The 16143-nt window shown below is 38.6% G+C and overlaps 1 protein-coding gene across 4 annotated transcripts in view; it reads left to right on the top strand.

Moving 5' to 3' along the window:
• Positions 1–16143, top strand: part of JAKMIP3 (Janus kinase and microtubule interacting protein 3) — a 185258-nt gene that overhangs the window by 29200 nt on the left and 139915 nt on the right. For all 4 annotated transcript variants that reach the window (XM_089669254.1, XM_089669263.1, XM_089669244.1 and 1 more), the window contains exons 2-3: positions 10287–10526; positions 15105–15602. In XM_089669254.1, coding sequence (XP_089525380.1) covers positions 10392–10526; positions 15105–15602 — 633 coding nt within the window. In that variant the 5' untranslated portion in view covers positions 10287–10391. The remainder of the gene's footprint in view (positions 1–10286; positions 10527–15104; positions 15603–16143) is intronic.

The following is a 16143-nucleotide window of genomic DNA, read 5'->3' as shown; positions in this document are numbered from 1 at the left end:
ATTCTTTCTTACTCACAGATGAAGAAAAAGTCATCAATTTCTTATTCTTGCCTTTTGTAGCTTTGCACGCATAACAGGTTCTACATGGAAAAAACCCATTTATATCTAGAAAGGTGACATTCTTTTTATTTGGTGGATCAAGAACATTTTTAACAATTTTGTCTCTTAATGATGGGGCTTTTCTATATCTAAAACTAGGGAAATCTGGTATTATCTCTTTCAGGGCCGGATCAGCTTTCAATAGTGACCAATTTTTTCTAAAGATAGTTTCCACTTTTTTATAATGGACATTGAAATCTAAACATATTACAAGCTGGTCTTTTTGTTCCTTATTTTTCTCTCGATCTACAAACAACACGTCTCTATTTGTGTTCCCAACTTCCTGGATTGTGTTACTAATAGAGTCTTGCTGGTAACCTTTGGCTTCAAACCTCTGGCCTAGATTTTTTGCTTGACTCATAAAGTCCTCCTGCATCGTACAATTTCTCCTGAGTCTAATCATTTGACCTTTAGGTATGTTTAATAACCACGGCGGGAAGTGGCAACTGTCTCGAGGAATGTATCCATTCCTATCAACACTCTTAAAGAATGTCTTAGTGATGATTTTATTTTGTATAATGTTAATATCTAAGTCTAGGAAGCTAATCCGCTCACGGCTATGTTCCCATGTAAGAACAATATTTTTGTCATTCCTATTTAAATTCTCACAGAAACATAATAAATCCTCTTCTCTTCCCTTCCATATTACTATAATATCATCTATATATCTTTTAAACAAAATTAATTCTTTCGGAGGGCTCAAATAAACTGCCATCTCTTCCCAATTAACTAGGTCGTATCTGAGAGATACCAAGCACCTAATCCAATTGTTGGAAAATGTAGATGGTAATGATGTGATCTTGGCAACGGCTGACGTCTCATCGTTATATACGATCATTGGTCATACAGAAGGGGTGGAAGCTACGGAATGAGGTTTAAGAAAATATGGAAATCTGAAAAGAGGGCAGAGAAAATATATTTTGGACTGTTTAGAATTTTGTTTAAAACATAATTACTTTTGGCATATGAACGTGTTTTATAATCAAATTAAGGGTGTAGCCATGGGAGCTCATTTTGCTCCCAGTGTGGCGAACATGTTTATGGCACATTGGGAAGAGATGGCAGTTTATTTGAGCCCTCCGAAAGAATTAATTTTGTTTAAAAGATATATAGATGATATTATAGTAATATGGAAGGGAAGAGAAGAGGATTTATTATGTTTCTGTGAGAATTTAAATAGGAATGACAAAAATATTGTTCTTACATGGGAACATAGCCGTGAGCGGATTAGCTTCCTAGACTTAGATATTAACATTATACAAAATAAAATCATCACTAAGACATTCTTTAAGAGTGTTGATAGGAATGGATACATTCCTCGAGACAGTTGCCACTTCCCGCCGTGGTTATTAAACATACCTAAAGGTCAAATGATTAGACTCAGGAGAAATTGTACGATGCAGGAGGACTTTATGAGTCAAGCAAAAAATCTAGGCCAGAGGTTTGAAGCCAAAGGTTACCAGCAAGACTCTATTAGTAACACAATCCAGGAAGTTGGGAACACAAATAGAGACGTGTTGTTTGTAGATCGAGAGAAAAATAAGGAACAAAAAGACCAGCTTGTAATATGTTTAGATTTCAATGTCCATTATAAAAAAGTGGAAACTATCTTTAGAAAAAATTGGTCACTATTGAAAGCTGATCCGGCCCTGAAAGAGATAATACCAGATTTCCCTAGTTTTAGATATAGAAAAGCCCCATCATTAAGAGACAAAATTGTTAAAAATGTTCTTGATCCACCAAATAAAAAGAATGTCACCTTTCTAGATATAAATGGGTTTTTTCCATGTAGAACCTGTTATGCGTGCAAAGCTACAAAAGGCAAGAATAAGAAATTGATGACTTTTTCTTCATCTGTGAGTAAGAAAGAATTTAAAATTGAAGAATGTATTACCTGTAGGACAGAGGGAGTTGTGTACGCGCTGCAATGTAGTTGCGGAATGCAATATATAGGGAGAACTAAACGACCACTTTGGGTCAGGCTCCGGGAACACGTACAAAATATAAAGAAGGGGTTCCCGAAGCATAGTGTCTCTAAGCATTTCACCAAGTGTCACAACAAAGACCCTAGTGAATTAAAATTTTGGGGTATTACGAAATATAAGAGACACTGGCGAGGCAGCCATAAGGTGCGTACTTTGAGCCAATTAGAGTCCAAGTGGATTTATAGTATGCATACTTATTTCCCTAATGGTTTGAATATTGAGTTTGATGTAAATTGTTTTATTTCTGACTTCTGAGGTATTTCGAGATGGTGCTATGGGTATATGAGATTTTTTTAATTTTGATTATGTAAACTCATGCTTTCAGATAGAATATATGTGTGTGAGTTTATTCGGGGTTGTCCTTTATGTGCTGGTGAAGGATGTAGTTATTAATAAAAAGTAATATTTTCTTTTAAAATAATAAAATATTCTCATCAATGAAATACTAAAATAATAATTTTTTAATCAAGTTTTAATTATTTTAATTTATTTTTATAATTATTCAATATGTAGGATCATATATATACATATGCGTCCTTATATGCAGAGGTATGTATGGTTCCGGTTAGTGCCATATATATGTATATATTAATAGATACGGGCTGTTTATTGGCATATAGTATTAGAGTTTGGCGTATAATTATGTGAGATATGTTTTTTTTTATATATAATTTTTTACATTTTTTAAATAATAAACAATATATTTTAAATGGGAATGGGTATTAGGTTGTTCTGCTTAGTATAATTAATATTGCAGTTTGGTACATTGTTATACACTTCTTGGTTCGTTTTTCCTGTGTAAATGTGCCCACTGCAGAATTAATATATACATTTTTGCAATGTTTTTGCCTTGGTGCATCATTTACACTCTTCGTTTTTTTGTGTGTAAATGTGCCCATTGTAGATATAAGTTTGTGCATCCTTGCATAATAGTCCCCAGTGGTCTTCAGTTTAATGGCCGCAGGAAGTATCGAGGTGATAAGGCTGAATAGAACATCGATGTGGGTGGTTCCTTCTATCTTGGCCGGGTATATAAAGAGCTATCGTCACTGTGATTGACAGCCCTGATGAAGTCACGTGATATTGTGACGTAACGCGTCGGCGTAAGCGCGGTGACGTATTTCCGGCGTGGCGGCCATCTTGGTACACCTGTTATTCAGCTGTACACCCAACAAACACAGATATATCCTCATTTGAGAGCATGAGGGTCTTATGTGGACTGGCTGCTATGTAAGTGGAATTTTTACCAAAGATTTTATGTTCCTATGTTCCTATGGTATAATAAATATACTACACTATGGGAGGATTCCTCTGTTTTTCTGAGAGATTGATGTTTCACCTATACCTGGAGAAGAACTTGAGTGGGAATATTATATTCTGAAAAGTGTTTCTGGAGCGCTGTGGTGCCTGGAGGATCTGTGAGAGGGATCCATTATTGCTCTTTGATCCGCAAGGGTCGAAGTGATGAGGTGAGAGGCTAATCCAGAAGGTGGTTGGATTCATAAGCTCTATCTACACCCAGATACCTGCACGATTTGTTTCACCTGTGGTCACTTTATAGTATTATCGGAAACACCGTTTACAGTTTTGTTCACCTTCAACATTTGTATATTGGACTTTTTTGCGTTTAATAAGTAATCAATATTTCACTTCACATTTGCACGTGTGATGTAACTATATGTATGTGTATTTTTTATGCACATGCATATAGATTTAAGTTTGTGTTTCTATAATTTTGGGTGTTTTATTTTGATAATTTTGTTATCAGTAAGCACGTATTATTTATTTATCATTATTGTCACTATTTGGATTTGTGTCATTGGATTCCACATTCACTTAACTAGTTTGAATGTAGCGCAGCATTTATATGGTTTATATTCACTTGATCACTGAGGAGAAGACCTAGCTCACAATCAGAGATCCAACTCCAATAAGGGGTTCAGTATAGTTTGGGTCAGCACTCTGTGAAGGCCTCTCAGGTTTATCCATTTCCCATTGAAGTAGATGGGGGAGTAGGGAGAGGGGTGGGGTTTTGTAATAAAAGTTTGGCCATTTTAATGACTAATATGCAAACAACTGTCAAAAAGGCAGAGGTACCTGGGGACTGCCACAAGGGCATGTCCCATTGCAAATATATTTTTTAATTTCTTAAAGAATACCGTAAGAGGTGTTGCTTCTTGGACAACATTGAAAATCCTTTAAATAATATGCTTGGAGGATGTCCTAAACTGGTTCTAAAGGTAAAAGGTTTTTTACCTTAATGCATTCTCTCCCCCAGCCCCACCTTAAGCTCCATGCACGCGGGGCGTTTTAATAATGCTGGTAGCGTTAGCTGTGTAAAGTCACAAAAATGCGAGTTTTTCAGTGTTTTTTAGCATTTTTATATTGGCGTTTACAAGGCGTTAGGAAAGCCTTGCAGGAAAAAATAAAAACATTTGCTATGGAGAAGACAGTAGCCCATATCAACCACAAAATCAAATGCAAGACTAAAAGCCCTCTCCAATAATAAGAGTAAAACAGGAGGTTGATTGATTAACGCTCTAGTTCTCATACATTAGTTTATGGACCCTAATCTCTTTCTATGCAGTTTGCCAGCTTTCCATCTGCTTTCCCTGCAACAGTTCCAAATCACAGCTACTATTCCTGCTTTGCTCCCCCTTCCTTTTTGAAGTGAGAGGGCAGGCTTATGCAAAAGCCGCCATATTGGCCCTTCCAAGCTTGTTGGCCATAGTTGAATGTCATGCAGTGCACTATGGTTTCTAAAAAAAATTACTGCTGAAATCTGCATATAAATTTGCAGGAAACACAAATCTTGAACATACAAGATTCACTTCAAACCCAAGGTTGCAGCAAACTTGAACCTCATTCCTAATCTACACCAAATGTATGTATCCATTTCTTTATAGTTGCATAATTAGTCTGGCTGAAAAAAAGACAAAAGCCCATCTAGTTCAACCATAAAAAAAAAAGTTATAATCCTATACCCACAGTTGATCCAGAGGAAAGCAAAAAAACCCAGCAAAGCATGATCCAATTTGCTCCTGCTGGGGAAAAAAATCCCTCCTGATCCTCCAAAAAGCAATCAAATATTCCCTGGATCAACTTTACCTATAAATGTTAGTATCCAGTTATATTCTGTGTATCTAAGAAAGAATCCAGGCCTTTTTTAAAGCAATTCTCTGGGCTGGCCAGAACCAACTCTTGAGGGAGTCTATTCCGCATTTTCACAGCTCTTATTGTGAAGAAACCTTTCCATGTTTGGAGATTAAATCTCTTTTCCTCCAGACCTAAAGTGTGCCCCCTTGTCCTCTGTGATGACCTAAAGGTGAATAACTTATACATGTTGATCATATCTCCCCTTAATCTCCTCTTCTCAAGAAAGAATAGATTGAATTCCTTTAATCTTTCCTCATAGCTGATCTCCTCCATGCCTCTTATCAGTTTGGTTGCCCTTCTCTGTACTTTCCCCATTTCCCCAATATTCTTTTTGTGAATTGGTGCCCAAAACTGAACTGCATATTCCAGATGAGGTATTACCTGGCTACATGACCTGGCTTTGTACACAGACGCAGTCATGCTGCAAAAGAAATGTTCCTTCTCCGTACCTTTGCCACAAGTTTGGAAGCACACAATCTTCTAAAATATCTTTGTATGCTACAGCAGTAACAGTACCCTTCACTGGAAACACTTGAACGCTTTAATTTGCAGGGTTGTTCACATACTTTTGCCCATATAGTAATTGTGATTGTCAGGGGTCAACAAACTTTTTTCCATGTAGTGTATGTTCAGACGGTCACCTTCTCCTGGCTGACCATCGGCCGAGAAATTTTCATGGTCCACTGTTGTCACCATCAATAAACCCATTCTGAAAAATGCTTTGCAACCATCACTAGAGTGCATGCATGTTGATAGGCAATAGGGTAAAATTATTTTTTTTGTTAAAAATCGGTAACTGTTTATGACATACAGTGAATTAGAAAACAAATTATCATTCAGTATGAGTTTACATCAACTTTAACTTAGCCTAATCGCTCGACCTATTGTCAACTGAACCCCTAACTGTATCAATAAAAATAAGCCTGATATAATCCTATTACTTAACCTTAATCCTTATCCCCAAAACCTAACCCTTAACCCATAATATCTGACCCTTATCTAAACCCCTAGTACTTAAAGTAGATATAAGGATTCATTCTGACATTCAATAAACCAATAGCTGAAGTACATTCTGCATGTTTTCCCCTCTAGAGGTGAAGTTAGCTAAATTGCTCTTGTTGCTTTAGTTACAGTAACTGCATGTCACTTCGCTATGTGGGTTTTCAGTAGGGGGTTGACTACGCTGATTGCCATTTTAATAGCACTGTGAGTGTTGTCACCCTGTAAAAGGAAGGAATCAGTTCCGGCAGGATCAACAGGCATGTTTTCATTCACAGAACGTTCACACATACAAATCACTTTGTGTGATTAAGTATTAGCTCTCTGTGACAAATGTTGGTTTTTGGGGGGTTTTTTGCACATACACAGACAGTAAAAGCCCATTGAGGTTTCAATTTATGCTATATTGTATGTCCTTAAAGCGGAGTTCCACCTAAGAAAAAAAAATAAAAGTCAGCAGCTACAAAAACTGTAGCTGCTGACTTTTAAAATACAGCCACTTACCTGTCCCTCGGTCCAGCAGTGTCCTCACCACGGCTGGTTTCACCAGCCGTCTTCTCTCCCTGGCTCTGGCATCTTCTGCTTGTGGCTTCACAGCCGGGTGCCCACTGCGCATGCGCGAGAAGCCTTGCGCTTTGTGAATAGTCCCGTAGCCTTCTGGGACCTGTCACATGTCCCAGAAGACTACAGGGAGGGAGGGAGGACAACTTTCGCTTCCGATCACCTATGCAATAGCAGCGGAAGTGGGAGCGGGTACCTGTCAAATTCAGGTACCCGCTCCCCAAAGGTGCCAATCCTTAATGGGGAGCGGGGGACAAAGCATTAAAGTGGAACTTCCCCTTTTGGGTGGAGCTCTGCTTTAACAGAATTAATACAAACTGAAAAGACTGGAATAAGATTTTCTCTGGTAGAGAGAGGAACAGTTTGACCTTTTACAAGCTCCAATGACAGCGACCTAGTTTTCTCTGAATCATTATTCTTACTTTTATTTTTTTTATAGATTAGCTCCTTTGTATTTATGTAATATTACAATGTCTGGCTGTACATGACTAGGACATGACAAATTGTTATTTTTTTCATTTTGGGTAATTTAGCTTTTTTTTTAAGGTGGGCCATATTCACCTTGTATGGCCTTATTTTTAGAATTACATGATCATGTAATTTCTCTCAATGGAAAATGTATTTTCTAGCTTGATTGTTTAATGTAACTGCTTTTCTGAAGCTTTGGCTTTCTATGGAAAGAAAAGTCCCAGGGGGCTTATACTTAAGAGTCTATGAAGTAAAAATTGCTTAGATTGCTAAGAAGATTCCTTCTCTATGTTTTCTGGTGAAGCATAGGAAAATTAAAGTGAAATTCTAATTAACTGGTGAACTGCTGTGGTCAGCAAATACAGTTCGTCCTTCAGACGCTAACGCTTGAGACATTTCTAGACATTTAAAAAAGTACCGTTATGTGAAAGAGCCACTAGTACTTTTTTATCATTAGGAATGAGCAAAATTGAGAGTTCTTATTTCTTGAAATATTGGCATAAGTCAATAGATTTCTGTGAAATGCCATGTTGTCAAAATGCATAATAGTCAGTTGGATGGCTATATTAAAAAGGAACTTCACCGCACCTGACATTTAAAATCCCTAAGACCTGTTCCTGTGTGTAAATTACAAAAAAAATACATACTTGCAAGTCCATCTTACAGGCAAGGCTTCCTGTGCTCTGCCTTGCTCCAGGTGCCGACATCCTGAAACAAGATCCAACGCATGTGTAGTCATGCTACTGTTCTCTGCAGTTACCATTGACCTGGCAGAGCCTCAAAGTATGCTGTCTTCTGGGATGTGTAACATAGACATCACAGGGGGCAGTGGTGGCCAGATACTGTACATCGTCCTCACCTATGTAAGAATAAAGAAAACGTGATTTACGGTATACAATTTTAAAAAAACAAATTTTTTTCTGCAATTGTTTAAACAGGAGGTGCGGAAGGTGTTATGCATTTAGGTGAAGGACTGCTAATGGAGTAATAGGCTTTAAATGGCTCTTGAGGGTTAGTGAAGCTCTTTAACTATTTTGGGTTTGCTATACTACAAAATGGCCACTTGTTAGCTCATTATTATTTTTGTTTCATGTAAATAAATAGACAGTGAAAAATTAAATAAACCAAACTACCCTAAATACACCGCTCAAAAAACACACCCTCTGAATAAAGTAAAAAACAAGCATGGATTGTTTTCATCAAGTAGATACCTCTTAGCCAGTTCAGTGAGCAAAAGAGTTTCTGCTTTGTCAAAACACTTGTCAGGACCTGAATCATCTCCGGGTGGTGCTGTGCTTCCCAGAGGGGAAGGTTGTTGTTCCGGAGTCCACCAGCAGGTATCTCAGTTTCCACCTTATGCTGGCTGCTGGGAAAGTATTTAGTTACCCCTCTACATTTCCCTCTTGCTCTAGTGTTTTGCATTGCTGCCAGATACTGCTTGTCATTTATCCTGTTCCTACTCCTGATTATGCTTTTGCCTCATACCTATACCCTGTACCCTGCTGCGTTGTTCCTACTCCCCCTTGTTACTGATCCCAGTTTTGGTTTCCCCTTCCCATCTGCTCCCTGCACCTCTAGTTTTACCCTGCTTTTCTGTTTTCCCCATTTTGTATATATTGTATATAGTTAGTGTAATGGAACCAGACCCAGACCACACTTGGGTATTTCAATTATACTCCAGCTTCCCTGTCCGAACACAAATCCCCGGACACCACCCGCTGATCATGCAGGAAATAGACAGCACCAGACTCTTCTTAAGACAGGAAGTCAACTCCTTTATTTTTACATAAACACAAGATATATATACACAGGGTGGGGAAATACAACCATTAACAGGAAACACATCAGCAACCCGCCCCATCAGGGGGAAGGGCTACAGGAAACACCCCCCACCAAACCAAGACACAGAACAATGGGATACAGCACATGGCAGAGAACAATGAACAATCCTCACACCAATACACAATACTAGGACATTCACACCCAGGGGCGGACTGACAATTCATGGGGCCCCAAGGCAATAGGAGATCATGGGGCCCTTGTGTCCTTGCCCAAACTCAAAAAAGCCTATGAAAAAGGTACATGGGGCATCTCATGGGGCCCCTACTGACCCCGGGCCCTCAGGCAGTGCCCGAGTTTCCAAATGGTCAGTCCGCCCCTGTTCACACCCTGTACCCCTTAACAGGCACAGGGTGGGTTAAACATAATGAAGGGAACATGGGGAGCTGACACAGGGGTCCCCCCACCCCCAAAAGTCACTCCTGTCACAGTTAGTTTGCTAGTTGGGCTTTCTGTTAGGTTGTTAGGCATTTTGCCACTTGGATTTTGCTTCACTTATATCTTTATGTTTGCTGTATATTCTATCTTCCTGGTGTTTGGATGGATTTTGGTGTCACTGTAAATAAATCTTATTTAAAGCATATATAGTCTGGTCTCCCGAGTGTAGCTATGTATATTTGGCCATCCCTGCTGTTGATTCCTAATAACAGTCTTCTCATCCCTATTGGAGAACTGCATATATCTTTATACACATAAATATACAGACAAATCCAAAACAGATATAGAGGCACTCACGGGTTTCGCAGTGGAGATGTATGAAAGCAACAGCATTTTATGGTTGACATTTCAATGGAACTTGGTCCATCTTTCACAGGACTGAGCTCCATCGAAATGTTGACAATGAAATGCTGTTGCTTTGGTTTATCTTTGCTGCAAGAACCATGAGTGGCTCTATACCTGTTTTGGATTGTATGATTTCCTTGTGGGTGACCACCCAGGCTTCTAGCTCGTATACATGATGGATATATATGTATAAATATATAGACTGTATTTGGAGATCTTGTTTCCATAAGCAGAACTACAAGATCCTATATGTGCAGCTTTCCAACCTTTTCTTATATTACCTTATCCCTTCTATAGTTATATTTTCATTAAAAACATTGCTAAGTTATATGTCACTACAGAATATGTTGGCACTGCATAATAATGTCTACTCTTTTTTTCTTTGTCTTTCTCCAGAAAAGAAGAAAAATGTAGAAAGAGGACCAGGGAGGCTTGGCTCTGTGACACAGAGGGGCTCTCTCTCTGATTGGGCCTGTGCCCTTCTTGCCACTCCACCTCACAATGTCAAAAAAGGGCACCAGCAGCAGAGCCAAGGCAGAGAGAACAGACTCATTTGCTTCCTTGCAAGCTGCCAATGAAGACCTGAGAGCCAAACTTACTGATATCCAGATAGAACTCCAGCAGGAAAAGAGTAAGGTGAGTATGTTTACACATATGGTAGAATACTGTTGGGGGGATTTACTAAAATAAGTGCACACAGAATCTGGTGCACATATACATAGTAACCAATCAGCTTCCAGGTTTTATTGTCAAAGGTTAACTGAACAAGCTGAAGTTAGAAATTGATTGGTTACTATGCACAGCTGCACCAGATTCTGAGTGCGCAGGTTTTAGTAAATCTCCCCCTATGTCAAGTATTACCAAGCTTACCTTGCACACAAGATATACATTCACCTATAGAAATTAATTTCCTTATGGTGTTGGTGCTTGTAGAATTGGAATGTACAACTGTAGTATACATGGGCTATGATACCCATGGTGCCTGCCACAGTAGCAACAGATGTTCTCATTCACACACTGTGTGGCACAGAGATTAGTGGATCCACTGAGACGCCAGGACTGACAGATGACTAACAGGCATCACAGATGTTAAAATGGTGTAAGGTCTTAGACAGATGGTCAGAGCAAATACAAGAAGAGCTAGCAGATCAGGAACAGATAAACAGATCTTATAGCAGAAGTCCATGTCCCAGACAAAGCAATCTTTGTATAGTGGAGCATCAAACACACATTTTGTCCAAAAATGATTTTATTGGTCCAGCAAGTGCCTAAAGCATAACAAAAGGCATAATAATCCAACATGTTTTGGGGCAAAAACAATCCCCCCCTTCTTTGGGCTTTAGAAATTCTCATAATATTTTTGGGATTTAAGGCTAGGTTCCTGAGTATATCTTTCAGAACCGAGAGAATAGACAGTGAAGAAATGCATGTGTCAAACAGCAGGGCAGCATGAGCATGTTGAAATGTGTTAGGTGTCTTTTTTATTTATTTTCCACTGGCTGAACCAATGTAGTACTTTTTGGGATCTCAAAACATTTTGACGCTTTTTTTGTGCCTCAAATATATATAGATTTCTCTGTGGAGGCCCTACCGTTGTGAACACCTGCTGAACCTAGGCCATCTGGTTCATAAAAACATCTCTTACTGGTTAAGGATTTGTATTCACTGCCTCTTTCCCACTTCTACCCAGACTGAGTAATGATTGACAAGCAGGGATAACAAGCTAAGTACAAGCACAGTTCAAATAATTTGCAGGACAGGGCATGAATATGCAAAATCATACAGACCTGAATCCAGGGCATGAACAAAATGATTCAATCTTTGGTTTGGCACCAGCTGCATGTCTGTATATATATCTATATATATATGTATATATATAAACTGCATGTTGAAATGCATTTTTATATATGAAAAGATATATTAAAAATATTTTTAAAAATATATTTTTTTAAATACATTCTTCAGATTTTTTTTTACATATAAAAAAGTAATTTTAACATATCTTTTTACATATATTTGTAAAAAGGTAGATTAAATGTATTTTTAAAGACATACAGTATATTTGAAAATGTATTTTTAAAAATATTTTTCATATATTTTGTAATAAAAATGCATTCCACCAACATACAGTGTATGTATATATATATATATATATATATATATATAAATATATTTATATATATATATATATATATATATATATATTTTTATTGAAATATATTTTGAAATATATTGAATATGCCCAAAATTGTCAATATATGTCAATATATTTGGGAAGAATATTTTAAAAATATTTCAAATATATTTTTCTTTCATGTGGGCTGCTCCTGAGAGCTTACAATCTAAAAGGAAGGGTAAGTGACACAAAAGGTAGTAACTTTGAGGAGATGGGAAAGTAAGGGTTCAGCTGTTAGGTAGAGGTGAGATAGGCTTTTCTGAATAGATACATTTTCAAAGATTGTCTAGCAGACAAAGTAGGGTATAGCTTACTATGGCTTTGCTTTGCCGTACAATTGCATAAAGTCCCGTATATTGCCTTTGTGCTGTGTTGCCCTGGGTGGTCTCATTCAAGGATCATTAATGCAGTTTATGTTAGAATCACATTTCCAAGCACATTATGTTGTAAATAAGATCTTATTCATCTAGATTTTTTTCAGGTATCTCTATTGCTGATCCTGGCTTTGTTAATGTAACTGTGATACGTTTTTCCCTGTGTTAGCATCATGCGAAGCTCAGTCACTGTTAAGTAAACCTTACATAACCTTTACGGTGAAATCCATAGCTGCATATTTTTCTGCAGAGTCAGGATATATAATGAGACATCCCGTCTGAAGCAGACTCTCCGAGAACGCTGCCATACTGCAACATCATCCACAGAGCTTAGTCATGCATGCCGGATGCTTACCCTTAAGTCATGGCTGGAAAGATTCTACATTCATCCCTGTAAGCTATATTTATTGGTAACAGAAGCAAGTCTGCAGGCCTTAAAAGCACAAAATGGGTAGCAGTCCTTAAAGAACTACACCGCACCTGAGCACCACAAACCAAAAACACTATTTAATTTATTTTTAATATTCAAAGCCAACTCCCCCATCCATCCATGTCTCCATGCTTTATTTTGCTGAGAAATCACTTTGAAGAACATCTACTAGCATTTCTTGCTGTAGCCATCTTGAGTAAGGGAAGATGATTTATGTAGCATTTAGCTCAGGCATGCAGACAGGAAGGTGTGCTTAGCTGAGAAAACCCCTCCTCCCCTCCCGAAGACTCCTGGGATGTATGACATCATTTGCCTAGGCCTGGAAACCAGGAATTAACTAAAGAAATGTAAAAAGAAAGTTTTAAAACAAGTAAATATGATATACTTTCCTATCTATGTGCTAATGCTCTCAGCATAAGGATTAAAATAGTCAATGTCGATTGAGAGTCCTGCTTTAACCTAAATCAATAAATAATACATGTTTTTTCTCCACTTTGTTTTTCCTGACACTTTTTTTGTAAGATATTTGCCCATCAAAAGCTATTCTACATGCTGGAAGGGAAAAGCCGGTCGAACTTGTTCACTAATGGTCATCTAATAACCAACTGTCAAATCTTCTTGGAATGGGCTGCAAGCTGGAAATTGTTAAATTGTTATTATTATACAGGATTTGTATAGCGCCAACAGTTTGCTCAGCACTTTACAATATAAAGGGAGACAATACAGCAACAATACAGTTCAATACAAGAGGGTTTGGAGGACCATGCTCCTTGGAGCTTACAATTTAAGAGGGAGGGGCTAGTGGTACAAAAGGTAGTAACTGTAGGGGATGAACTGGTAGGAGGAGTAGAAGATTCCATTATTGGCTGAGAGCAGGATAGGTTTCCCTGAAGAGATTTTCAGAGAACGCCTAAAAGTCTGCACAGTAGGCGATAGTCTGATAAATTGGGGTAGAGAATTCCAGAGGATGGGGGAAGCTCTGGAGAAGTCCTGGAGATGAGCATGGGAGGAGGAGACGAGGGAGCTAGAGAGGAGTAGGTCATCCACCATGAGTTGCACTTAGTGAAGGTTGATGGATCACTGCAGTATTCTTTTCAGTTTGACCAGTAACCCATGTGTAGGGAAGGTTTAATTCTTTTTCTCTATAGCAGTGGTGTCAAACTCAATTTCATCATGGGCTGCATTAGCATTTAGGTTGCCCTCAAAAGGCCGGAAATATCTGTAAGTCTAGATGTCCAGAGCACACCCCTCCCCCCCTCCTTTACATCAGATATCAAGAGCCCTCCCCCACCATCAGAAGTCAAGAGTTCCCCACCCTCCCTTACATCACACCCCCTTACAACTTTTGCTGCTGCCGGGGAGAAGCTGGGAAGCAAAAAGTGTAGGGTCTGGATAAGGACCAGAGGATGGCTGAAGTCAGCTGCCAGAGTCTGCTGAATGCTGAGACCAGGGGAGGTGGTGACGAGGGGGTGCAAGCCTACGTCCTAAGTATATCTACAGAAAAAACTTGTTTTCTAGATTTTTTTTTCTATGGGTGGAAAAGATTAGAACCTCTGTCAAGTTTTTATAGCTGTCTGTGTACCTGGTAGGGAGATTCACATCTCTCCTGACTATGGTCACCAAGACAGGAAGTGAGGGAAAGTCCAACATTTTGAGTTGTAACCAGAAGAGGTAATGTAGGAAAATCTTCTAGTGGTAACACTCCAGTGACAATCATCTAAGAGGTGATTTACCCCACTGTTGGATGTAATGTACAGGAGAGATGTCTCCTCAATGGGTTATAGATAGCGAAAAAATCTCACAGCGTATTCTATGATTCCTTACTGTGTAGAAAATGAACATTTTGGCTTTAGATGTAGTTTAATACAGGTTACATCAATGATGTTCAGTTTGTAAAGCATTCTGGGTTTTCTGGTAAGAAAGCCTAGTACTAGCTCCTAGAAAGCCCCCTGCTAAGATGGTACCCGCTCTGTTAGAAGAGATGGAGGTGGGGTTGTCCTTTGTGAGCCAGCTGTAACCCGTGTAGTTTCATCTCCCTGGTTTTCAGGGTTGTTGTTGCTATTCTTTGGAGCTCATCACCCCCTGACTACAAATTAAAAATTAAAATGAAAAATTACCAAAAACATTCTCAAAGAATCTCTTTAAATTTCCATGTTATCTTTGTTTGCAATTAAATGAGAAATAATTAAAGGATAATGTTCCATTTTCTACTTTTATTAATTTTGCACTCCTAGGTGAGCAAACTTGAAAGAGAGAAAAATCAGGAGATCCGACAGATTCGAGAGCACGAGCAGCACAAAAACATTGTTATTGTGTCTGAGCTAAAGGCCAAGTTGCACGAGGAGAAAATGAAGGAGCTGCAAGCTGTACGGGAAGCTCTCTTGAGGCAGCATGAATCCGAACTCATCCGGGTGATAAAAATCAAAGACAGTGAAAATCAGAGGCTGCAAGCGGTGGTCAATGCGCTCCGAGATGCCGCCCCAGAAAAAGTCAAAACTGTTCTGTACAATGAGGCCAGGGAGGAGGCCAAGAAAAGCTTTGAGTCGGAGAAAATAAAAATGCAGCAGGAGATCTTCGAGCTAAAAGGAGCCAAAAAACAAGTGGAGGAAGCCTTGACTGTAGTGATGCAGGCTGATAAGATGAAGGCTGCGGAAATCCGGAGTGTTTTCCACTTACATCAAGAGGAGATCTCTAAAATTAAGCGGGAATGCGAGCGGGAAATCAGAAGGCTGGTATGTGCGGAAATTATGTTTATTTATTTACCTATTTTTGCAAGTATTTGAATTCCTTGACACCACATATGTGGGACTATTCTGTATAAACTGATAGGTAAAAAAGAGGTGTGTTCCATCTAACAGCCAATCAGAATTCAGTTGTTATTTTTCAGTTTAATTTGAAAGGGGAAAGTTAAAGTTTATGTAAAGCCAGATTTTTTTTATTTGGAATAGAATAGGGAATGGTCAAAAGCACAAGTTTTTCTTTTGTTTGCCATATTTCTCATTGAGTAGATTTTCCTTTACTTCTTGTCCTATAGACACAACAGGAAGAGAGAAAAAGGAAGCCTCTCCAAAGTGAGGGGAATCCATTTTCCTGGTGCCAACATGACAGCATACGCTCACATGTATGCTGCCATGGATTGGCACCAGAAAGAAAAATTACGGTAAGTATGCTGTCATGGATTGGAGTAAGTATTTGATACAATTTTTTCTTTTCCTTGCACCAGCATGGCAGCATGCATATTATAGTATGCTGTCATGGATTGGAGTAAGTATT

Source organism: Staurois parvus, unplaced genomic scaffold (assembly GCF_062004578.1).
Source record: "Staurois parvus isolate SC_StPar_1 unplaced genomic scaffold, SC_StPar_1.0 ptg000009l, whole genome shotgun sequence".
NCBI lineage: Eukaryota > Metazoa > Chordata > Amphibia > Anura > Ranidae > Staurois > Staurois parvus.
This window is presented reverse-complemented; position numbering and strand designations above follow the sequence as displayed.